At 41.4% G+C, this 24,731-nt stretch overlaps 1 protein-coding gene across 1 annotated transcript in view; it reads left to right on the plus strand.

Annotated features, from left to right (window-relative positions):
* Positions 1-24,731, plus strand: part of LOC128608488 (receptor tyrosine-protein kinase erbB-4-like) — a 338,895-nt gene that overhangs the window by 306,022 nt on the left and 8,142 nt on the right. The window contains exons 21-25 of the mRNA XM_053626224.1: positions 12,333-12,488; positions 14,275-14,350; positions 14,583-14,729; positions 16,155-16,252; positions 16,599-16,769. Of these exons, the coding sequence (XP_053482199.1) occupies positions 12,333-12,488; positions 14,275-14,350; positions 14,583-14,729; positions 16,155-16,252; positions 16,599-16,769 (648 nt within the window). The remainder of the gene's footprint in view (positions 1-12,332; positions 12,489-14,274; positions 14,351-14,582; positions 14,730-16,154; positions 16,253-16,598; positions 16,770-24,731) is intronic.

Raw genomic sequence — 24,731 nt, forward strand, 5'->3', positions numbered from 1 at the left:
TGTGAGGACTTCCGAAGTAATGCGCTTGACTAGAGCGTCCATTTTGCCAACTGTTAACGATACATCCGCCATTTTAGGTGTATGCACGGGAGTCTATCATTTCGATTGTTTTCGTCTTCTGAGCGTGTGATTTAGATTCAGTCTTTTCTCTGACGTACCTTGCGTCCACCACGCCCAAATTGGCCCCTGGTTAAGGAAGACCACGGAGTCTGAAAAAGTTCAAATCAAAGTTCTCCGCCGCATCTTGGCAGAACTATGACTACTCCGCCATGTTGCGTCACATGACTCAAAAAACCGTTCATTAAACGAACACTCTGAACTGAGCTGAAGTTCGAACCCCAGTTGCTAGCATACTACACCAAGGACATTACCGCTGCACTATTCTAGCACATTTCTTGTCTTTATTTTCAGTATTTCACTATATTTCCTGTACAGATGCAACATTTGCGTAAAACCAGGTGAAGGGAAATCTACACACCCTCATGGCCAGATCATATGTTGCCCCGCATGTAGGTCACATCTAAGGGCAGCTCTGTGTGTATGTGTGTGTGGCCCATCCCCCCAGCCTGCCCCTCACTGTGTTGTTAATGAACTTGGCGACCCTCCTCCTGCCTCCGTGGGCCTCCAGGTCTCAGGGTCTCACCTGGAGGAGAGTGACGGGTGCGAGCCCCTCCTCCCTCACGCCAAGCACATTACCAGCCCCATCTGGTGCCCCGTGCCATGTGCCAGGGGCAGACGTGTGCTCGGCCAAGGCAAGGTCATGTTATTGGCGTCGTTTACGCTGTGGTTCGGTGTCACTGCATGAAAAACACTGGAGGCAGAGGAGTGTGAGTGAGCAGAGTCAGAGAGAGAGAGAAAGCAATGGTGAAGTAGGTCAGATCAGAACAGATTATTATTATTTACCATGAAGACTATTCTATATTATTGGGAGCCTTCACAGAATTAAGAACTACATTGTGTTTCTGTTTGAAATATTTCCCAGCATGCACCTCTCTCAGACACAGAGAGAGATTTCATTCCGTTCCCAACTGAACAACAATGAGAGATGGGCACAAGTAAAGACTTTCTCTTTTTTACTGTCTGTCCCTCACTCCTTCTGTTTGTTTATCTCTCTCTCGGCCTGCCTCTGTCTGTCCCTCCGTCTCTCTCCATCTCTCTGTCTACCAGTCTGTTTCTCACTCTGTAATCTCTCTTTCTGCCTATGTCCATATCTCCATCTGTTTGTCAATCATATCTCTCTATTCTGCAATATTCCGTTTGCCTCGTCCTCGTGATGCACAGGTGTGAGAAACCGTGTGTGTGTGTGTGTGTGTGTGTGTGTGTGTGTGTCTGATCTTCTCCTCCTCCACCACAAGACACTCTTCCTCCTTCTTTCCTCCAGAGCATTAGCACTAGTTGTTAGTGGCATGTTTACATGAAGTGTTTAAAGCGTCCGTGTGTGTTTTGTCGGCCATGTTTGTCTGTTTCTCCGCTCTGCTCTTTATTATTCTTTTGTTTGGGAGAAAAGCCTCCTCCCTTTTAAATTTTTTTTATGTGTTTTCCCATCATCGGCTGGCAGATTGACCTAATGGGGCACAGAGGGAGTCCTGACCGTGTGTGTGTGGCTCTGATTTAATCTTACTGCTTCAGTATTGCTTCTAATCTTTCTGCATTATTCCACCTAACCCCCCCCCCAATAGTTTTTATACTTACTGCATCCAGACCGAAAATGTTATTTAAAAAGTATTTATTTATTTATATATTGCGGTGTCTGTAGGCCCAGGTTGGTGTGCTCTGATTTTTCTTAAACAGATCTTTACATATTTTCTAGCCATATCCGTTACACCCTGCATCACGTGCATGAAACCGAGGTGCCAACACTTACGGTTTAGTCATATTATTCAGGATTCCTGACCTCTTGCTATGGCGAAACCTGAAAACGAGGCTTTACTGCTTTCTAAGCTAAACGCAAAAACTTGGCCCTTGGCAATTCCCTGAAACGGAAAGGAACAAGGAAGTAGGAAGTCTATGTCTAGGGAAACAGAAAACAAGATGGCCGACCTGTGAGTTGTGGTAGGTAAAAGCGCATGGTAGAAAGTGCTGTTTATCATCATTAACATGGAACCATCTTGTCCACTGATCTATGCTAGGGTTTTTTTCTTTAAGTGTAGTAAAATTTTGTTTTTGTTTTTTGTTTTTTTCTATCTCTGCATGCAGGGATTTTAATGTTAGCAATGATAGCATCTTTGTTGCACCGAAGATTGATGCATCAATTACCCACATCATAATTACACTATATTTCTATAATCAGAGCAATGAGTAAATATGTTCACGCTAGCAGGTGCCAAGTTTCTCGCTTATAGTTTGTGGGTGTGCACTTTCCAGCGTCTTTTTTCTTCTTCTTTTTTTACTTCTTGAGAAACCTAAATGAAATGATCAGTAATCAGTGTGAAAACTGTTTGTTTGATTTACACGGTGCATGCTAAGCTTCAGTAATAGCTTTGTTTTTTAATTAGCAAAGCAAGCTAGCTACTGTCTACCCTGCTGAAAAAAAAAAAACAATAGAAACCATTACAGAAATTCAAATCATTTCCACTACAAATACCATTAAAAACCATTAACAAATATAGTGTGTTTTTGGGCCATATTCTATTAGGATTTAACAGTCTGTATTGGTCTCCACTAGACATAAACTCAACACATTACCAGTAGAGACCCACAAGGACCATTCTAGTTTCCATGAAAACCAATACAACTCCCATTAAAACCGTTCGAATTTGCGTAATGGTTTCTATTGTTTTGTTCAGCAGGGTACACACGCCTACCAGAGGCAGCAACGCGTACTTCAAATGTCTCCTACTTCTTTCCAAGCTTTATTTTTCCTTCATAATGTCTCTGTACACATTTATTAAGAGGTCATATAAGACAGGATGAGACAGGATACGAGGGAATTTTTGCGTGTCAAACAGGAACTAACCGCAAAGTAGGAACTAAAGCCGTCAGCGGGGAACTGAAGAAATGTCGGCCCACGCGTACCATCTGTCCAAGGATTCATTCGATTTTAATGTCACAATGCATTTGCATAGAAGTGAGTTTTGTCTCTTGCTAGCGTCGACGTACAGTAGACGAGGCCTCATACAGTGGACCTCCATGAAGACAAAAAACAAAACAAAATGGAAGACACCTTGAGAGGGGTACAAACTGAGAAGATGCATCAGGCTTAAAGAACTGAAGCGAATTAAACCATACCCAGAGGAAGTAGCACAGCTGGAACCCTAATCAATATCCCACCACCGTCCAGTGCAGACAATGAGAAATGATGTGCATGGAATTACAGAGAGCTGGAATAGTGCTGAGGGCAGCGTGGATGTACTGATCAGGACACCTGTAAGACCTCAGATTAGCCCATCACGCCGCTTTGCGCTTTCCGTAATTGAAACGGCGGCGATGCATTATTCTAGCCGGACGAGAGAAAGCTGGGCAGGATTAATCGCAGTCAGAGGTAGTTATGATTAAATGAAAGGAAGTGAGAGAGAGAGAGAGAGAGAGAGAGAGAGGAAGAACGTGCAAGAGGAAGAGAGATACCAAGTCGATCCTTCTCTGATCTTTTCAGTCTTTTACACAGCTCTGGACGGGTTGGATTTAATAAGCTCAGAGAATTGTGGAATAATTCACGGCATGTTAAATCAGGACATCTAAAAGGAAGACGCGACGCAAGTCTCTCGCCGCCATATTCCAAATAGAACGCGTGGTAAAACAATCATCTGAAAAATGACGACGTAGCCTTAATATTTAACAAACAGCGTCTCTGATAAACGAGGTCATCTTTGAGAAAGCGCAAAAACGCCAAGCTCTTAACTGAACCAGGACGGTTTTAAGAGGACGCTTACGAAGGGAAGTCTGGATATTCAATAACACTCAAAGCAGCAAGTGTCGATTTATTTTAAAGTTCTCTTTTGAAATGCGGGCACGTGAAAAACACTGGAACGCAGAAGAAGGTTGGAGGAGCCGGGGAAAAGCATGTTTTCGAAAGGCTGGGATTGAATTAGCGCTCGCACGTGAAAATCTGTTGCGCCATAATTTAATTTCAGAAGTTCATCATCATCATCGGCATCACCTCAAGTTTTCCACTAAACTTCCTTCTTCGGTTCTGACTTCATGACGCGAGATCTTTGTGAGTGGAATAATGATCGATTGTGTAAAATGGCGACCCCGATAACGTTACAAGTCACGCTGTAACCTAATCCGCACGATACCTGCTGAATTCCGAATTCTCCAAGGTCCCCGGTTCGATCTTGAGCTCGGCTTACTCGGAGTTTCACGACATCTCAGCGGCCGCGTTGATTTCCTCGGGGTCCTCAGTTTTTTTTTTCCCCCCTCATCCCTCCTCTGAAAACAACATGCCGGAAGCTGGACTGGCTAAACTAAAAGATAAACTGGGTGTAATTCCATCCAGGGTGTCTTCCACTGTTCCCTCTGGATCCTCTCTGGCGACGTCTACATTAATCCGGATACATTTGTAAACGTAGATTTTTCTCTACATCCCATCCACACCGAGACGCCGTTTTTCGTCCAGCGAAAACGGAGCTGTACGTTTTGATGTATGAGCTTTGATGTATGTTTAGTCATCTGATCCATTTAACTTAAAAAAAAAAAAAAAAACCAAGATGGTGGACGATGTTGTACCGTAGTTGTTGTGCCTGCTTTCCGGTTCGATAGCGCTGTTAAAGACTGTCACTTTGTACAACCTTCAGATTTACACGTTTCTACGCATGCGCGCTACAGGGATATAAAGCGTTTTCAGATATTTGTGTGGACGAGCGATTTTTGAAAAACTCGAGCGTTTAAAACGAACATGTGGAATAATATGGAAGTAGCCTCTGACTATGACTAAAATAAAGCACTTATCGAGGATGAATGAATATTGAAAAAATAAAAAAAGGGGTCTATACTGTACATGCATCACTTGGATTTCCTCTTAAACGTCAACCTGTGGTCTAGTGGCAATCTTTCTTGTGCATTTTTTGTGTTTGGCCCTTGGTGGCCCTTTTTGGCCCTTTCACTATCTAAACAAGCCTGTAAATGAAAATCACAAAACATGTCAGGCATTCCAGACTCTTTCCCCACTGAATAATTCGAATAAGCCAGTTATTAATAGCGTGCTACATTCCACTGGATTTCTCACTATTGAAAAGTACGCTATTTATGACCCAGTCTTTGTAACAATTGTAATAACCGTCAGTCGAATCGCACCAGGGACAGGAAATTCCACAACATATTGTGTACCGGTGCAACTTGCCTGTCCTACCACATGACCCTTGAGCAGGTCCAGGCGTTTTGGAGTTGACTAGAGACTAATCTTTATTCTCAGAGTCTGTCCTTACAACAAATAAATATTCAGTATTAATCCAGTACGATAGAAAAAGAAAAAAAAAAAAACAGTCAAATGGACGGAAGCTGATAACCTAATCACAGGACCTTACTTGGATTTTCCATTTGGGACCGAGTGAATTATCATCACTGTTTGGCGATACGTGGCTTTGAATTGTCTTTGAACTCCACACAGGAGAGAAATACTGCACGCCGAAGCCATCTCATGACTCATTGTAATGAGGGTGAGTATCGATCAGCCCCAGCTAATCTGATCGAAACACACTGCGAGCGCCGCGGCCTTGGCTCCCGGCCCTGACGGGACGATTGAGATGAAGACAGGCTCTCTATTAACATGAAGGAGAGACATTGTTGTCCTGTCAGCTTGGTGAGATAATGCATTATAGCAGGGATATGATGATGAGGTGCAGATATTTGGTGAAAAGTGTTTATAATGAGCTCGGTTCACGAGGTCTGGTGACGGAAAATAGAGCAAAACGACAGAATGTTGAACACGGCGTTAGAACTTGAGGGCTTATATGTATGTATTTTAAGAACGTATGGGCAGGTGTAGTGAATGTGGTGGTCATGCACACTGTCTGTTCCATTAGCTAAAACCACACAGGTCGTTAGCGGTCTTGCTTACACATTGTCATATGTACGTGCCAGCCCAAAACAAATAAATTAAATACAATTGAATCGCCTAGCTAGAGCTAGCTAGAACTAACGAACTTGATTTATCTTGCTAGTAAAATAATCTAGCTAGGTCTCTCTTTTTGTGTGGTTGGAAGGGGTATAAAATAAGGTAGCTTAGAAAATACTAACATCGGCGAACACCTGAGAGGAAACCAGAGAACCTGGAGGAAACGCAAATACGTTTTTAATCTTTAAGTTAGCTAATTTGGTTTATATTTCTAGTAAAATAGGTTTGCTAGTTTTACAACACTACTATTTGGCTATTTATTCTTTTTTTTTTGAGAGCGAGAGAGAGTAAATTTGATAGCTCTCTAAAATAAAACCCTAACATTGGCACTAAAATTTGTTCTTTTCTCTTTTTTTTTTTTTGGACACAGTACGTCAACAAACATTTGCTATATTCCGACAAAGGTTTACGCGAAGGGCATTTCCGAAATCACGACAATATTTTGACTGAAAATAGACTGAACATCACGTTGCATTTGTTGAGCCGTAGTGTTAGTATACGGTTAAAAAAGCTACAGGGGCTCGTGGAGGCCATTTTATCTTTATATGCCTCCATTGGGCTCTCTGGAAGAAAGTGATTTTCAGGCACAGTTGATAAAAGCGATAGTGTTGAGGTATCATACTCTGGTGGCTGACATTGTGATAGTTTATGATGATATATACATTTTAGTTACTAAGGTAGACAAGGGTCACAGTCGTCATCATCACAGGGCAACCCGTGTACACACAGGAGTCTCCGTCGAAGTGATTCCTGGAGAGTTCCCACTCTCTCTCTTTCATTTGTTAATTAAACCTCATCTCTCTTTCTCTCCCATCTTTCCTCACTCCACTAAGCAACAAACACCACACGGAAGCGAAGCACACACCGCCATCCGAGGACTGACTTTTACACGTCGTCTGTGTCGAACTCAAAGAACCCCCTCGTATTTACATCCGCTCTGACTGCCGGCTGTAATTATTGCCGACTCATCCATTTTCCGCTGCTTAACTGTCTCAAAAATTGCAAACGCAGAGCATGATTAATATTTTTAAATAATATATATATTAGAGAGAGAGGGAAAGAGACTCATCAGTATATGCTTGAAGAGCGTATACACGTAAAGACACAGGTTGTTGCCTGCTCCCTTTAGCGTTCGAGCACACAGTCGTATGCTATAATGTGCCCTATTTTCAAGTGTTCGCAGTTTAAAGAATTGAAAAAAAAAGAGAGAGAGATTATCTCTGATCACGTTGCCCAGTATGTAAGGAACACACACGGGGATGTGCATTAACAGGAAAATAATAAACAGAGAGTTGCTATTACGACCCTGACGTTGATTATTTTTCACATCCCAAAGTGTTTTATTCCACAGCAATTAGTGTTTATTTTATTTTATTAAAGTACAAGACCTTGTACTTTTTTATCTAATTATGTTGAGGAACAGCAATACATTACAGCAGGTATAAACAGTGCATCACCAGCCTCTCTTTCCCCCCCATTTCTTGAAGTAAATAAGACAAACCTTATGTTATAAATTATTCGTATTAAATTAACGAAAATGGATATGAAACCTACCCAAAATGCAACGTGGATTCATTTCTTTCACACGCACACACACACACCCCCCCCAACCCCCCACATTCAATCCTCCTTCTTATCCTGGATTACAGTTGCTTGCCGAGGAAAGATTTAGTATGGAAGAGAAAATGGGAGTGTGCTTGAGAGCCATGACAGCGTGAAAGCCACCTCAAACAGGCCACTCAGTAATACGAGTCTGATTAGCATTTCTCCTTGAAATCACTGATGAGTGTCACAGGACGAGAGCTTCTCCGAGCAGGGAGAGGGCCATAACTCCGCCGCTAAAGTGTTATCATTTCATTAATCATGCCTAACCAAGAGCCTAGTCGGTCTGGCTTTGAACAAGAGCCTGTAGTCTCAAGCTGTGCTTTGGTATCAGAGTCAGAGGGTAGTATGGGAAATGATTTCAACATTTCAACACGGGTCCATGAATAAAACTAGCTTGAGAAGCTTTAATCAAGCTAATTTGCTTCGGAGCAGTGGGATATGGAGAACAGACTGTAACAGCTTTTAAAAGCTTTATGCCGGGTAATGGGTGGGTATTGTATCGCAGCTATATATTATATACATATTTTATATATATAAACTAAAATTAGTTTTAATATGTGCTTATGTTTAGAATGAACAAATTTGGGTGAAAAATTTGATTGAACTTGGTCAAATCCAGTAGAAAATTTGATAATTTTACACTTGTGTGCATACTTTTACTATTCGCTTTGGACTTTGTACAAAGTCATGTCAAACCGCGAATTACTTGGTTAACTAGGCAGCTAGCTAGCATAAGACTTATGACGTTACATCATTGGTCACGTGGAGATGTTGGGTATGCAAACCCAAATCAAAAGCAACAATACGCTGACAATCATCAGCATCATCATTATTTATTTAACGTATTCATTTATTTATTATTAATTAACAAGTACGTTTTTTTTTTTTTTTTAACTTTAGGTAAAACTTACTGCGGTGGCTCTTGAGATGGCGAGAGGGTCATAAATAATATTATAAATAATATTCTATTCTTTGGCCAGTTGCAAGGCTTTTAAAAAATATAAATAAATAAATTGGGAAATCTTAAGGGACATCTATATGAAGAATATGCATAGAGACTATACACTTCACCTAAAATCTGCATCATTTCTGTGAAATTGCTCTCGTACTCACTTGTTGTCTGTGTACTATATATAGGGTATCATCAGTAAATGAGACAATTCAGACAACACTTACTAACGAGTGTCCTGGAAACACATCTTTGTCACAATCTGAATGTTATAAACGACCTAGCAACCTAAAACCACACACATAAAAAAATAATAATAATAATCCAGAAGTATTACAAACTATTATACTAACTATAATACGTGCCGGTTGGATTTAGTGGCTTTTAAATCATATTTTTAAATGGCATACATACATTATTATACATACAGTCCAGTATCAATCCTCACCTGTACAGTTCAAGCTGAAAGAAATCACCATGGTACATGCTGAGCTACTCAGGGAATAGAATTTTTTTTTTCCCCCCCAATGAGAATTCCCACAGCACTGCAAAATGGCTGCGTGCCAAACCGTACACGATAGACTGAATAGGAACCAAATTAAGACGAGGCATCTGTTTCTGTGGACCTGCATATTTTTGGATTTTTCCTAATTGAACACACCTGATTCGGTTCATCCGGTAATCGTCAAGCTCATAATGGACTGTCGGAACAAAGTCAGATGTCCAGTGAATGTGAACATAAATGAGGAGCATTTCTACATGCCCGCCCGGTTTAGATTAAAGCACAGTCTTGTAGATACGTCTACACGATCCATATGATAATCCATTCAAATCAGGTGTACCAAAAGGGAATCCTCCGGAAACACAGCGGTACACTGCGGCACTGACGGACCCAGATGTCTGATCTATATTGCACGTCTGGTCACAACTAGCATAATCTTGCAAATACAAGTTCCATTAGCTGCCTATACGTCCACTTTTGCAAACCTGCCGTTCAATGGGGAAAGAAACCTTTGATGAGCTTTTCAGAGTAAGAAATAGTAAGAATAAGATGCTTAATTTATATAGTAACGTTCTCAGACCCACGGATGCTTCACAGAAGGACCGTCTACAAACTAAAGACCAAAAATAAATAAATAAAAGTTTTATCAGTGTTGAGCTTTGGGTTGGCAAATCCCCGTCCTATTATATAACCAAGGATTAGCATAATATAAGGAACAATAGAGGGCCTAGAACTGATCCCTGAAGAACACCTTGTCACAGGTTTTGAGTGGGGGAAAAGAGATCAAGTTTAACACCATTCTCTCTTTACGCTTTATTCAAACGTGTTGTCGGAATGTAATTAGTGGAACCTAGTGATATCGGCCTCCTGCTTCTCATCACATAAAACAAGTATGCGTTTGCAATTTTATTCAAGTGGCCACTTCTGTGTAACTAGCTAGTCCTTGGACATGTAAAATGACGAAGGCTACCAGACTCGTAAGCGCAGACCATGCTCAGATTATACTCGCCTTCACAGTTGAAGGATCTCTTTTACTCATTCTTTCATTATCTCCCATCTCTTCTATGTATGATCACTTTTCAGTTTAATGTGCTTTATTATCTTGAGTGGTTTAACCGCAATGTCTCCTCTCTCACTTCCATGGAGTTCACGGTTACGATGTTGTAAGTCCAAGTCCACGCTCCTTCCCTCTTCGTCTTCGGCTAAATCCGGTTAGTTGCAGTTTGACTTGGCTACGTTCCCTCCTGCCTGGGATTTTTCCTCTAGCCACTGTTGTTCCTCTAGACAGGCTTACTGTGCAGAGTTTCTCATTCAGGGTGTGCTGTTTACGGTTTATGATATAAGATTCGGAATATAGCAGATTTTTCCTGCAAGTCAGACACTGCAGCAGTCAAACTAAACAAAAGCAAACTACATTATAACGCAAACTATCCCTACCCTTGTCCTACACACGGTCATGTTTCTCCTCTTCTAATACACACGTCCACTTAAGAAGGGCCGTTAATTAGCCGATTCATTTAATCAGGAGTATTGCGAGCAAGGAAAACATGAAAATGTGCTCCTGGACCAGGGTTTGGAATATGTGTTGTAAAATATAACATTAAGCCATCTTTGTAAATGACTTGATTGGCGTTATCGTATGGACCGAATAGAGTTAACAGCAGGTAACGGTTTACTCTATTTTTGTTCCTCCTTACCTTGTATTGTCACCATTATCCTGTGAGGCAACTGCGTTCCACAGGTGCCAATATTTACAGTTTAGCCTTAGCATTTACACGTGAAAGCTATACTTTTGCTTCTGATAGCACCGATAAGTTTATCTAGGAGAACTTTGACATGTGAATTCATCAGCCCAATAGACATCAGGTGGGAGGTGTTGGTCAGTAATAAAAATAGGAGGAGGAGCTGTTTATTAATAAGTAGCACTCACGCCAGATCATTATCATCATTACTGTTGTTTGGCACATGTATATATTTTTTGTTAAATAGCCGCCTCGTCGATATTCACCAGGGTTTATGTGATAAAATTCTCCCCCAACCCCCCCATTTTCATTCTGCGGGCTAGGATTTTCTTGAAAGCATTGTTGACACTTGTGACTTTATAAGTATGCTCATGCCGTCGTTCGATCAGAACGTTCGTCCCTGTTCCCAGACAGCCTGCTCGCACGGTTTGAAGAAAATGTGTAACTCGCCTAAACAAACTTGCAATGAGCATCTGAGATTGCTCAGCTTTCCTCTTATAGTATGGATCAGGGGTTCTTGTGTTGAGAGTGAGAGAGAGAGAGAAAAAAAAGTTTTTTCCTCCCTCCAATCACATTACAATTTAAATTTCATCCATCCTGCAGCTCAAGGGCACTCGAAAGCCGCAGTCAGGGCCAATTTCTCACAAAAGCAGAACTCTCCGGCGAAAGGCCTCCATGCCGCGGATCACACTTAAATCAATTACATGCATTGTTTGCTCCTGCAGAAAATCAATACGTTGAGTTCTCATCGTTCAGAGAGAGATGTGTCCATGCGTGAGAATCGCCTGAGCGAGAAAGGCCTGATCTATTTCCCTGTCAACAATCTTGATTAATTATCACAACAGTACAGGTTTTTTTGCCGGATCACTGAGCTGGATGGTCTAGTAGAGACATTTAAGCTGACTGACTGATGGATTCCCACTGCTAAGACATACATTTACAGGAGACACTCGGGACATCTGCACCTTACACTCTTAGAAATAAAGGTACTGTACATTTCCTGGAGGCTGTGATGTTACCTCAAGGGTACACCATTTGCATTTAGTATGTCGCTTTATAGCTTGTATGCACCCCCAGGGTTATGGGTTCAATTCCTGCTTCCGCCCTGCGTGCAGAGTTTGCACATTCTCCCTGTGCTTCTGAGGTTTCCTCTTGGTACTCTGGTTTCCCCCCTAATCCAAAGACTTGCAGTGTAGGCTGATCGGGATCTCTAAATTGTCCGTAGTGTGGGAACGTGTTTGCAGTTGGATTGGTACCTCGTCCAGGGTGTCCCCCTTGTGCCCAAAGTTCCCTGTGACCCTCTGTAGGATAAGCAGTATGGAAAATGGATGGAGAATATGGTAAGCCTGATTGGTCAGAAGGTCTTGACGGCAAAGGGTTGGGTTTTAGGTCGAGTGACTCTCCGTGATTTTAGTGCCCGGCAGTATTTCCTGTAATTTAAGCCCTATCTGACAGTTTGCTGTGTGTCCTTCATCTTCACAGGGCATGATGTATCTGGAAGAGCGGAGGCTGGTGCACCGAGACCTGGCAGCCAGGAATGTGCTGGTCAAATCCCCTAACCACATCAAGATCACAGACTTCGGGTTGGCGAGGCTGTTGGACGCAGATGAAAAGGAATACAATGCGGATGGGGGGAAGGTCAGTGTCTCTTGCGGCGTCCGCCTGGTTTGTAGGCGTGCGCGTGTTTCCAATTTGGCTCCTCTGCGACTCGGGAGTTAGCAGGTGTGCTCTGTGTCTGACAGCAAAACAAGTTAATCCGATGTTGTTTGGAAGTAATCGAGAGATGCGGCATGCTTAATATGCATCCCTTGATGGTCTCTTGGTTTTAGAAACACCGGCTGCTATGACAGGTTAATTTACAGCCCTCGCTACATAATCAACTTGTCAATTAGCTGTCCCACAAGAGCCCGCATTGCTCTTATCCATATTCAGACACTCGCTCTGCACTTCTCAACTCTCTCGGTTATTCTCCTTCTGTCTCACTTTCTCATTCCAAACCCCTGAGTCAAACACTGCAAACGTGCCCATGTCCTTTCCTGAACCCTACGTCGGCCAGATGATTGTTGGAGAGTGTGCAACTGCGCCATGCTGCTCTCGTTTAAATGGGAACTGCTCGCCTCTTCACTCCCCCATGTAACAATCAATTCTGCCTCAAAGTGAATCAAACCTTTCCATTTAGCTCTAACCAGCCGTAATGCGGAGCCCTGCATGTTTGCACTCTCTTGAGGGAGATGCTTTAAACCTCTTTGAAAGCTGAACTGATGCAGACAAGTACAATATGTTTCCCATTTTAAAAAAGGAAGTCTGGCTTGAACAGCTCTGTTTAGCTCTGTGTTCGAGTTAAGGGTTTGATTAAGACAACAGACATGGGTGAACATCAAGGATTAACAGGATATCTGGCTCACGGTGTCTCTGTCTTATGTCATATGTAATAGGATATTACGATATTACAATATGTAAACCATTGCGTGTTCATTTTGATTCGATTTTCTGCTTTTCCAAATTGAACCCGTATTCCGTTTTATATTAGATCCTCGAGAGAGGCAGACGTCTTGCCAAATTTAGAGTTTCCAAAAACACCAACATCTATTCAGGACATCATCTAGGGGTCCATATTTTGTAGCAACCCAGGCATAATCTGCCTCCAACACCACCAAAACTAATAAGAACGCTTGCATCATTCGCTAGTTCACCACTTTCAAAACGTAACTATAAGGCTCCCAACACTCCAAGTTTACATAGGTCACTCAAAAAAAGGCATTCCTGACATATTGGCAAGCCCCAAACTGAGCTAATACCACATGAATGCGGCGATTATTTACTCTAGCATAGCTAGGTTTCTTCTAAGCAGAAGACCTTTAAAGTGCAAGTCTTTAATTTATCTCTAGCATCATTAGCTAGTACGAAACTGTTACATTTGCAAACAGGTGAATTATCAATGTGGCTATAGAAATAAAAGCACATAAAATGATTGATTGATCGATCCATGTTGGGAATGCATAAATATTCACCCCCATTGCTGAGAAACCCCTAATTTCGTACTTTGGACGAAACATTCATCATGATGCTACCACAACCATGCTTCACACGTGATGCTGGTTTTCTGCCAAACCAAAAATAAAAAGATATTACGCCAAATGGTACTAAATAATAAGATATGCAATGATATATAGTTTGCCACATATGACTCGCAGCATGTAGTGTTGGCTAGCTAGTTAGTGTTTTAGCATTCTAAACATTTCCATGGAAACCTGATCTCATGAGGAATTTGACTGAATTTAATATGCCTAGATTTATTTGTTTTCATTCTTAGCAAATTCAAGTGGCATAAGAATAATGTGGATGGGAAGCCCATTACTGAGTACCCTTAATGCTGTGTTTCATCCTAGTCATTTCCCTAAATATGGACACCATTACTTTCCAGATGCCTATTAAATGGATGGCCTTGGAGTGTATCCACTACAGGAAGTTCACGCACCAGAGCGATGTCTGGAGTTACGGTAACTATCTTAAACATGAATTTATACAGTGCGCACCTGCTTTTATATGAACTTATGCAGAAACACTTTTACAGTAGGACTCATTCTCCGAGCGTGTGTGTGTGTGTGTGTTCTACTCTTTTGCTGTGATGTTACTTGTCGCTTAAGATTGCATGCATTAGCTTACTGCAAACTCGTCTACTTCGACCATATAATTCGATACTGGGGGCATACCATATGTATTTTCTTCCAGGAGTGACTATTTGGGAGCTGATGACGTTCGGAGGAAAGCCGTACGATGGAATTCCCACACGTGAGATCCCTGACCTGCTGGAGAAAGGAGAACGACTCCCTCAGCCACCCATCTGCACCATCGACGTCTACATGGTCATGGTGAAATGTACGAACACTTTCACGCCCTCCTCTGTTGTCTTTCAGCTACTTTCAAAGTCAGTGACGCTTAAACACTTTTTTATATTTTATAGTCAATGGAATGTAGTATATTTATAGTAGAGTTATTATATGTACTGCAACACAGTTAACTCGTATTATTAAAAAAGAATCATTCACACGTACACACTAGCTGAAGTGATGACTTCACCTGTGACCTATATCTGAAGAAGAATCCAGGGAGAACCCGTAGTGTACGTATGCAGTTATAGTAGATGTAGTGAAAGTTTTGGACAAAAGCTATATACAGGACCCCTCGCTTACTCATCACACGCTACGAAGGTCATCACGGTAACCTCTACACCGCAGTTTATGTCTCTCACATCCCCACATCGGTCACACACCATTGCCGGTCCCCATAAAAACATGCTGCATGACCACATTCTGCATTATGAGAAGCGATAGTGTTTAATAAACAGCCTTCATTTTAATTGAACTTGCCGGGAAATGATTTCACCCGTCTCAAGTTATCGTCGTGTATTTTTTTTGTTAACATGGCCTTATACGTATCTGGGTTGTTTTTGTTTGTTTTGTTTTTTTTTTTCTTTTTGGAACAATGTGTACTTCTGAACCGAATAGCATGAGCAAAAAATAAATAAATAAATAAAGAAATAATTCGACAATCTTCACGCAGTATACATTTAGGAAATCGCTCGGAGCACACGTGATCCGTTAACGACCGACGCGGAGTACTCAGCGTGGCTCAAGGTCCCTTCCCAGGACCCTCAAACCAACCGTTCCTCAGTGGTGGAATGAACTAACGACCTCAATCCGGACCTATTTTCAAAACACAGCTAAAGACCCACCTCTTCCGTGAGCACTTAACTAACCCCTAAAATGCTAACCCACACATTATTAAAAAAAAAAAAAAAAAAAAAAAAAAAGTACTCTGGCTCTTACACCTCGACTCTGTGCACTTTGCTTCTTCTGGAACTCAATTAAACATCTTGTTTAGTAGCACTACTTGTATCGTTCTCTGCGTGATACATCACTTTGCTTGTATTTCCTCATTCGTAAGTCGCTTTGGATAAAAGCGTCTGCTAAACGATTAAACGTAAATGTAAATGTGATGTACATTTTACCTGCAAATTGAATGCAGTCTAAGAGGAAGATTTAGCGACACACATCTGTGAAATTAGCCATTTCTTTCCTCAAGTTTATGTTTTTTGTTTGTTTGTTTTTCCACTTAGTATTCAGCTCAAGTGAAACTCATAGTAGTGTTTAGCCCTCCAGTGGTAGTTACAGAGTACAGGATTTTCATGAATGTAGAACGTTGAAGGACGGGGGTGCGGGGAATAAGCTGCAGTAAACAGTGTTGTGTGAGGTTCTTCTGATCGACTCGAACTGAAACCGGTGTTGTGTGTTTGGGCTTCAGGCTGGATGATTGACGCGGACAGCAGGCCGAAGTTTAAGGAGCTAGCGGCGGAGTTCTGCAGAATGGCCCGAGACCCCCAGCGCTACCTCGTCATCCAGGTAAAGCACAAACATACCGCAGAATTTTACACTGTGACTACACTTAATATTGTATTCTAACTAAGCCTTTTCTATTGTTTAGGTAAAAATGCAATTGTTACTTTACTATTTATAATTGCGAACACGTTCAAATAGTTGTCAGATTTACAGGGATCATGTCTCAAGTCATGATTCCTTCAAGCTATGCACACAAATAAAATAAATAAAATGATCTGGAACTTATCTGAGGTCAGGATCCTCAGAATATGATTGTTTTTGTTACATGTTACAGCAATCTCGATACTGTAACAGCGCAGTAAGGATTACCAGAGTGTACAGCTCTGATGATAACGCTGCTGTTCCTCAGGGTGACGACCGGATGAAGCTGCCCAACCCCAATGACAGTAAGTTTTTCCAGAGTCTGCTGGATGAAGAGGAGCTGGAGGACCTGATGGATGCCGAGGAGTACCTGGTGCCTCACACCTTCAACATCCCCCCGCTTACCTACACCACTCGCTCACGCCTTGACTCCAACCGAGTGAGTTGTACACACAACACTGCTAGGCAGACATGTTCACGAGTCCATGCGGTCCAAGTCTCAAGTCTCTGAGGCGGAGTCCAAGTCAAGTCCCAAGTCTTTGCTCGATTTTTATTTCAATTTTGACATATTAAAACGGATTACTTCTACAGAATGTCTTGTTCATTTATTCCAAATTGACTAATAAAGTGCACAAGGTGTTAGGTACATCATTAATTACATTTTTATACATGATCAAAAAACTATTACTTTCAAACTGTTAAAAATGGAACTCAGTTTTTAAGTCATTATTGATGGAAATTCAGTTTGAAGCCATCTTACAGCATGACTAGCTTGATTACTCTCCCTTCAAAGTGCCTGTGTCTTCAAGGCCAAGTGGAGTCTCGAAGTCAGTTGTTCACGAGGCCAAGTCGAGTCTCGAGTCGGTTGTTCACGAGGCCAAGTCGAGTCTCGAAGTCGGTTGTTCACGAGGCCAAGTCGAGTCTCGAAGTCGGTTGTTCACGAGGCCAAGTCGAGTCTCGAAGTCGGTTGTTCACGAGGCCAAGTCGAGTCTCGAAGTCGGTTGTTCACGAGGCCAAGTCGAGTCTCGAGTCGGTTGTTCACGCGGCCAAGTCGAGTCTCGAGTCGGTTGTTCACGAGGCCAAGTCGAGTCTCGAGTCGGTTGTTCACGAGGCCAAGTCGAGTCTCGAGTCGGTTGTTCACGAGGCCAAGTCGAGTCTCGAGTCAGATGTTCACGAGGCCAAGTCGAGTCTCCAGTCAGTTGTTCACGAGGCCAAGTCGAGTCTCGAGTCAGTTGTTCACGAGGCCAAGTCGAGTCTCGAAGTCAGATGTTCACGAGGCCAAGTCGAGTCTCGAAGTCAGTTGTTCACGAGGCCAAGTCGAGTCTCGAAGTCAGTTGTTCACGAGGCCAAGTCGAGTCTTTTTTTCCCCCCAACTTAACTTTCCATCTCTGCTGCTAGAGTTCAGAAGTGGGTGGTGAAGAGGAAGCTACTGAGATACACCACTGAGATTCACTTATAGCCTTATATTAGCACAAAAAACCAAACATACTCCTCTGCCTGTGCAACTTTGTCCACGAGTACTTTAGCACTTTAGCTGAAAACCTTAGAAAGAAAGAAAATGAGAAATAACTGTGCAAATAACAGTGACAAACTGAGAGTTTAACATTGATTCCAGGAATCTATAATTTCCCCATTTCTGTCACCTGTCAGCCCTCATTATTCCATCCAGTAACCTCCGACTGGCCTCCTTCAGTAGAGTTCTCTTTCCATGACAAATTTGGAGCCAATCAATCATGTCTTTCTTTTAGCACCCTTCAGAGGGAAAGTGCACACAGAGTGTTCTCCAAAATTTAAATCTCTCATTATTTCTTACTAAAACAGAGAAGGACAAGAGGTCAGACATGCTAACACGTTCTCTCTCCCTCTTGTCATTCTTCTTTTTTCCCCCACCTTCCTCTGCCAACGTTCAGATTTTGGATCATTTAGTTAAACTTATGCATGGCTTGGAAGGTCTTCTGCATTTTAATGCACATTCAGCTGTCATGCTCTCAGTGTACTTCTGTATTATTTCAATGAAGTTGCTGCTTAACTACTTGAGAAATGGCCCGAACTGACGTTTGAAATGAGTTCCTTGTCTCTTTGTGACGGAGATGTTGGGTGGAAGGATACTTATTTATTATAAATGAATAATGCTTTATTGATCCCGACTATACTTGGTTACGGTTGCTATCTACAGTGCCTTGCTTAAGAATTCATCACTCTTGAAGCTTTCCACGTTTTGTAGTGTTACAACATTTGATTTACACAATATATCTAACAGTGCAAAATTCACCCCCCTTCCTTGGTCAATAACGGGTAGAACCAACTTTGGCTGCAACTGCAGCTGCAAATCTTCTGATATATGTCTCAATCAGCTTTGCACATCTGGATCCTGATATTTTTGCCCATTCTTCTCTTGTCAGAATTGCTGTGACACATTGAATGGAGAACACTGATGAGCAGCAATTTTGAAGTGTTGTCAGAGTCTCGATCAGATTGAGGTCTGGTCGTTTGGGCCATTCTAAGACATTCAGTTTCTTGGGTTTGCACCACTCCAGTGTAGCATTGCAAACGTGCTTAGCGTTGCTGTCCTGTTAGCAGGAGAACCTCCACACCAGTTTCGTGTAGACATGAACAGTTTGTTCTTCTAGGCGTACCTTGTATTCGCCTCTATCCATCCTGCCCTCAACCCTGACAAGTTTCTCAAGTCCCTGCTGATAAAAAGCATACGCACAACATGACACTACCACCACCATGCTTCACTGTGTGGGATGGTGTTCTCAGAACCCATGTTAACCCATCCATTTTCCAAGTGATTGAAGTGAAATTGCTGTGAAAAGGTGACTGACAGGTGTCTCTTGTTGCCCGAGCGTGTGCTGTTAGATTGATTGTTTAAACCGTTGATAGCCCAGAACTTCTACTCTCGGTGTGACCCATTTCAGTCTGTAACACTACAAACTGTGAACAAGTTCAAGGGGTGTGAATACTTATGCACGTCCCAATCGGTCAGGCTTATGAGAAGTGGCACCCGGGTTCAGAAGGTTAAATCAGCTGCTATGAAACATAATAGATCATACATAATTGAAATACTTCACGTAGAAGCCCACGGAAAGGCTTGAATCATGTTCGCACTGGTTCTTGTGCAGATCTGGAAAGTCTGGAAATTAATTTATCTTTTTTTTTTTTTTTTTTTTTTTTTTTTAAACACAATTGGATATTGAATATTCTGTTATCAGGTAATATATAGAGTCAAGAAATTCCCTTCTCTTTAGACACTTGCTCATTCTCTGCACTAATTCAGTCTTCTTATTGAATATCACATTTAAGGCTTGAACTTTTTGGATGTTTGATATGATTATCAGGTGATCATGTGTGTACACACTAAACTCTGCGGTCTGTAGCTTTATAATGCAAGTCTACATTAAAGTGCTCCTTTTTTATGATTGTGTACGAAACCTGGTACGACTGACTGCAGGGTTATGGAATGAAACTTTCCAGAGTGACCACATCTATAAAAAAAAAAAGTCAGCAGAAGATGAAAAACAAATAATATTTGCTCACGGTGACCTTTTCGGCTTGTGAAAGCAATCACGCTTGAGCAGATATTGATAGCTGTCTTTTAACCACAGTGGGTAAAGGGCCATTCTGTCTCTCGGAGGAGATGTACTCCCCACGCCATTTCCCAGGATGCATCACTGGTGGCACTTTCATTACGAGGGCCAGTCTGTGTAAATAGCAGGGTCCTCACTCAAACGAAAGGGGATGTTTGCTCATAGGCAGCAAGTGGCAGCAGAGTGTTTGCGCTGAACCCCAACGTCATCGGTTTATTAACTCTTAACAGTACTGATGTCAAAAAAAGTGCCCGGGGTGGTGCGGGGGTGGGGGTTTGTAGATCGATGCATGTCTGATGTATATGAATGCGGCCATTGTTAAATACGTTAATACGTGTAATCATTAATTTATAAGATTTAATGCGTATTGAATTGATAAATTTGTATTTTCAGGTTACTGCATTTATTTATTTCAATAATTTGCGACTTGACGTGTATGAATAAATGAGGGAAATATACCTGTATCACATCACCTTTGGCACCATCATAGATTAATTTCTCCCAACATATGTTATGTTGGGAGAAATCAATCTATGATAGTGTCAAAGTTCTGAGTTTGCTTGAAATCACTTTGTAAACACATGCCGCGAGTGTCGAACCGCATCAATCTTTCGCCTTCACTGTCTGTCTTCAGCCCAAACAAGCATGACCGTTCAGTAAGAATAAACAAAGCGTGACGAGTCGAGAAGCGTGTTCTGAAAGAAAAAAACTTCATAAATCCTAAATTGTGCATAGATGAATTCACAAATTAGGGGGGAGGAGAAAGCAATCAACGGCTGGTACAAAGCTAAGCATGAGAAGAAAAATAAAGCGTGCTTGATGACCGCGGCAATCTGGCTTAGATATTTTAAATTACAAAAGGGTCTCGGTAAAGCTTAAGATTTTTTGTTTTTCCACATTTTTAAATGAAAGCAGGATGCAATTTAGCCAACAGTGAGATACCGTACAATCTCCCCAGTTGGTCTTGAGTCTACCATGGCACCAGCACATCTACATCACGGATCTTCTGGATCGGAGAGAAATATAGGAATGTCTGTAGCGTGTAGCGTAACCGGATGTAGAAAATACCCGCGTTTATGTTGATAAGAACAGACTCATTGGTTCAACGGAAGATGCTTTAAGATTTTACAAAGGGTTGATTTCCCTAAACAGCTTGTACGCTAAAAACAAAACAGCCCCAGTTTGATTGCTTCATTATGAAGCAAGGCAATTACCCAAACCACACTGGAAAGTAACCAAGCAACTTATTAGATGGAACCAATAGCAAATATTTGTATCTCTATAATATGATAGCAATTATTAGAAACAAGACTTGACAGAAATACATTAAAAAGTAAATAGAAACTTGAGAACTGTTGCAAGAACGCCAAGGAAAGACGACAGTGTTGTCAGCAGAGCTGTAGCGTTACTGCTTGTAAGGGATAGATGCCAAAACAAGATATTTTACTCCAAATGAGGCGTATAAAACAAATACGCTGGCAAGGACAGTGAAATAACACATTTTTCTATAGCTATTCAATCTCTAAAGCGTACAGTGGCGCTTGAAAGTTTGTGAAACCTTTAGAATCTTCTATACATCTGCGTATGTACGACCTGAAACTTTATCAGATGTTCACACACACACACACAAAAAAAAATAGACGAAGAGAATCCTCAAACGGAGGTTCACATACTTTTGCCTCCCACAGATATGAAATATTGGATCATTTTCCTCAATAAATAAATGACCAAGTATAGTATGTTTGTCTTATTTGTTTAACTGGGTTCTCTTTATCTATTTTTAGGACTTGTGTGAAAACCCGATGATGTTTTAAGTCATATTTGTGCAGAAACATGAAGAAAAAAAACCCCAAAAAACTCACAAACGTTCAAGCACCAATATATAATGTGGATATCTATTGATTTGTGCGTTTATTAAACACTAGGAGGGTATAGCGGACAAAATAAACTAGTCACTCGGAGTATAAAATATTAATAAGTTTGATTACATTCTTCTAACGTTGACTGAAACCACTGCATACATGGTTTATATAATGTCAATATGTTCAAGATGCATACAAAAACAAAGAAAGAAAAAAACCACACACACACACTGCCTTTAGAAATCTTCCCAATAGTTAAACTATGTCCATATGGGGTGAGTAGGTTTATGTTTGTTCTAATAAACCTAAAGGCCAGAGTCTGCTTTCACTCCCCCCATCGTCTTCACACAGGCAGCATTTTATATTCTACTGGCTGTTTTGTTTTTCTCTGGATGGAAGAGAAGGCTAAGCAAAGCACAATGAATATCAATGAGAGATATCAATCCTCCGGAGCCTCTGTGGAACATGACAGACGTCTTTCTGCCGGAGTTCGCTGACTAAACTCTGCTCAGGGAGAACAAAACGGAACTGAAACGCACAAAGCGGATCAGAATATTAAGTCAAACGCAGCCAAGGCAAATTCTTAGTGCCTTCAAAAGTTGCTTTTTATATCCAGATCCAAGCTGTAGTATATTCAGAAACGGATATTAATTACATTATTGACGACGCCTTCTTACGGGTCAATTCAAAGACGCAAGTATTCTCTTGTCATTGGAATTGTAATTTGCTGTAATGTCATATGAAATCATTGGTGCATCAGCTGTGCATCAGGGTTTTTTTTTGGGGGGGGGGGTTCCTCTGTGGTATAAGGTATCAGCTGACAGATCTTGTACAAACTTCTGTTAGCTAATTTTGCATTGTAATACTGATTGTGGATTGCCCGGATGAAATTATACAAGAATATGTACATGAACAGGTTAACACACCAATGTGGTGCTTTCAGTTCAGCAACATGGGATTTCTACATAGCTGAGCCACTTTATTCGTACTTTTTTGTAGATTTGGGCTGTACCTGTACGTCATTACCCATTCATTCATTCATCTACAGTAATTGTTTAGACACTGAAGATGAATGGAGACATATCTTCAAGGAAACCAAGGGAATGAAATAAAGCACACACACACACACACACACACACACACACTTTTGGTGCCTTTCTGACTTGTACAAATAATTATTGAACAATTTCAGCCATGGTAATGTAAACAATAACAAACACTGACTGTAATATTGAAATCCCGCCCAAAAAGCTGAAAGAATAAACTTTTATGATGATATTGCAGGAAGATTTTGGGCCACTTCAGCGTGCATTGGCCCTGCTAGCTCACAGACTTAAACTATGAACTTAATTAAGCAATCTGACTTGTATTTTTTTTTTTAGAGAAATAACATAGCAGACTGGATTCAGAAGAATGCAGGTTTATTCAGCAGTCAGCAAAATGAACCCAGTTGGGTCCAGGGTTACACGCGTCACCCAAAGTGAAACATGCAACAAAATACAATCGCTTACAATGCGTCTTATATACAATTAAAGCATCCGTGTACCTTTGCCTGCATCTGCCCTTCTCTTTCAAGCGGCCGTAATTAACAGCGTCATAGTAATGAAAAGCCAATATCTGTTTTCTTCATCATTTACTACACTTGGGAGGCCTCCTACGAGCGTGAAGACCCCCACCTCTCCGTATCTCTCTCTCCAGCCAAGCCATGGGTGAGTACAGCCTTTTCCTTATCTATCCTCCCTGTTGCGTTCTGTCCAGCCCTGCGTATAATTTTACATGTATTTACGTATTTTGATATCTCTTCTTTCTAGATGTACGATCCAAACCCATCAACCCTGGTTCTTCTAAACAGAACCCTGGACCTTCCATTAAAAGGCAAACGGCGACAGTTCCCTCCCGGACCCACTTCACCGGGCCCCTTCTCAGAAGGTGTAAAGCGGATTCTGGCACTCAAACACGTTTAACCGTACCGCCTTTCAGGAAAAAGAGAACGGAGGCATCCACACAGACGCGCATCGCTATCCCCTCCCCCACCAAAGAGAGGAATTAACGCATCCACTCAAAGATCTGTTTCGGTGCCATTCATGAAGAAAAGATATTCGGATGCGGCTGTCCAAACGTACCACGGAATGTCACACGGCACGCAAACTCCCCAGATCCCTACTGCTTCTAAAGGCACCCAGGCTACCCAAATCCCCTGGGCCGTGAACAGGAAAACCACGCATCCCCCAAGATCTTATGTAAAACCCATGATTGTTAAAAAGTCATTCTTTTGTGTGTTTTTAATTAAACTACATAAAGTTTTCCAAACTCTTTTTCTGTGTGCGTGTGAGTGTGTGTGGGCGTGTCTATTTTACATACGCACGAATTTTCTTATCTATCCCTGTAGGCTCACCTCGCTCGGGCCCCTTCGACACTTTTTTCAACTATTGCAAAGGAGAGTTTTTCTTTTTAATTTCTGCATTTTCCTCTTTTAATCTAATCTAATTTTCCAACAATGTGACGCACTAAAAGAGCTAGAATTCCCATCAGACCCCTTACACTCAGTGATTAATGCCTACCCCAACTTTCCATAATAACTGCTCTGTGTACCAACTGTATTTTATGTAAAACAATGACAATTGTGGCACATCACCATTGTACAGCTACAATTCCCAAAAAGTTGGGACAGTATGGAAAATGTATAAAAAAAACAAACAAAAAACAAACAAAACAAAGAAAGAGTCATTTGAAAGTTCAGTTCAGCCTGTACTATATTGAAAACACATTACTAACACATTATTTGATGTTTTACTTTGTGAATTGAATTTATTTTGGAAAATATACACTCATTTCAAATCTGATGACTGCAACACACTCCAAAAAAGTTGGGACAGTCGACTGTTTACCGTTGTGTAACACCACCTTTTCTTTTAATAACACTTTAGTGTTTGGACGCTTAAGTTTAGC

This window comes from Ictalurus furcatus, chromosome 6, assembly GCF_023375685.1.
Source record: "Ictalurus furcatus strain D&B chromosome 6, Billie_1.0, whole genome shotgun sequence".
Lineage (NCBI taxonomy): Eukaryota > Metazoa > Chordata > Actinopteri > Siluriformes > Ictaluridae > Ictalurus > Ictalurus furcatus.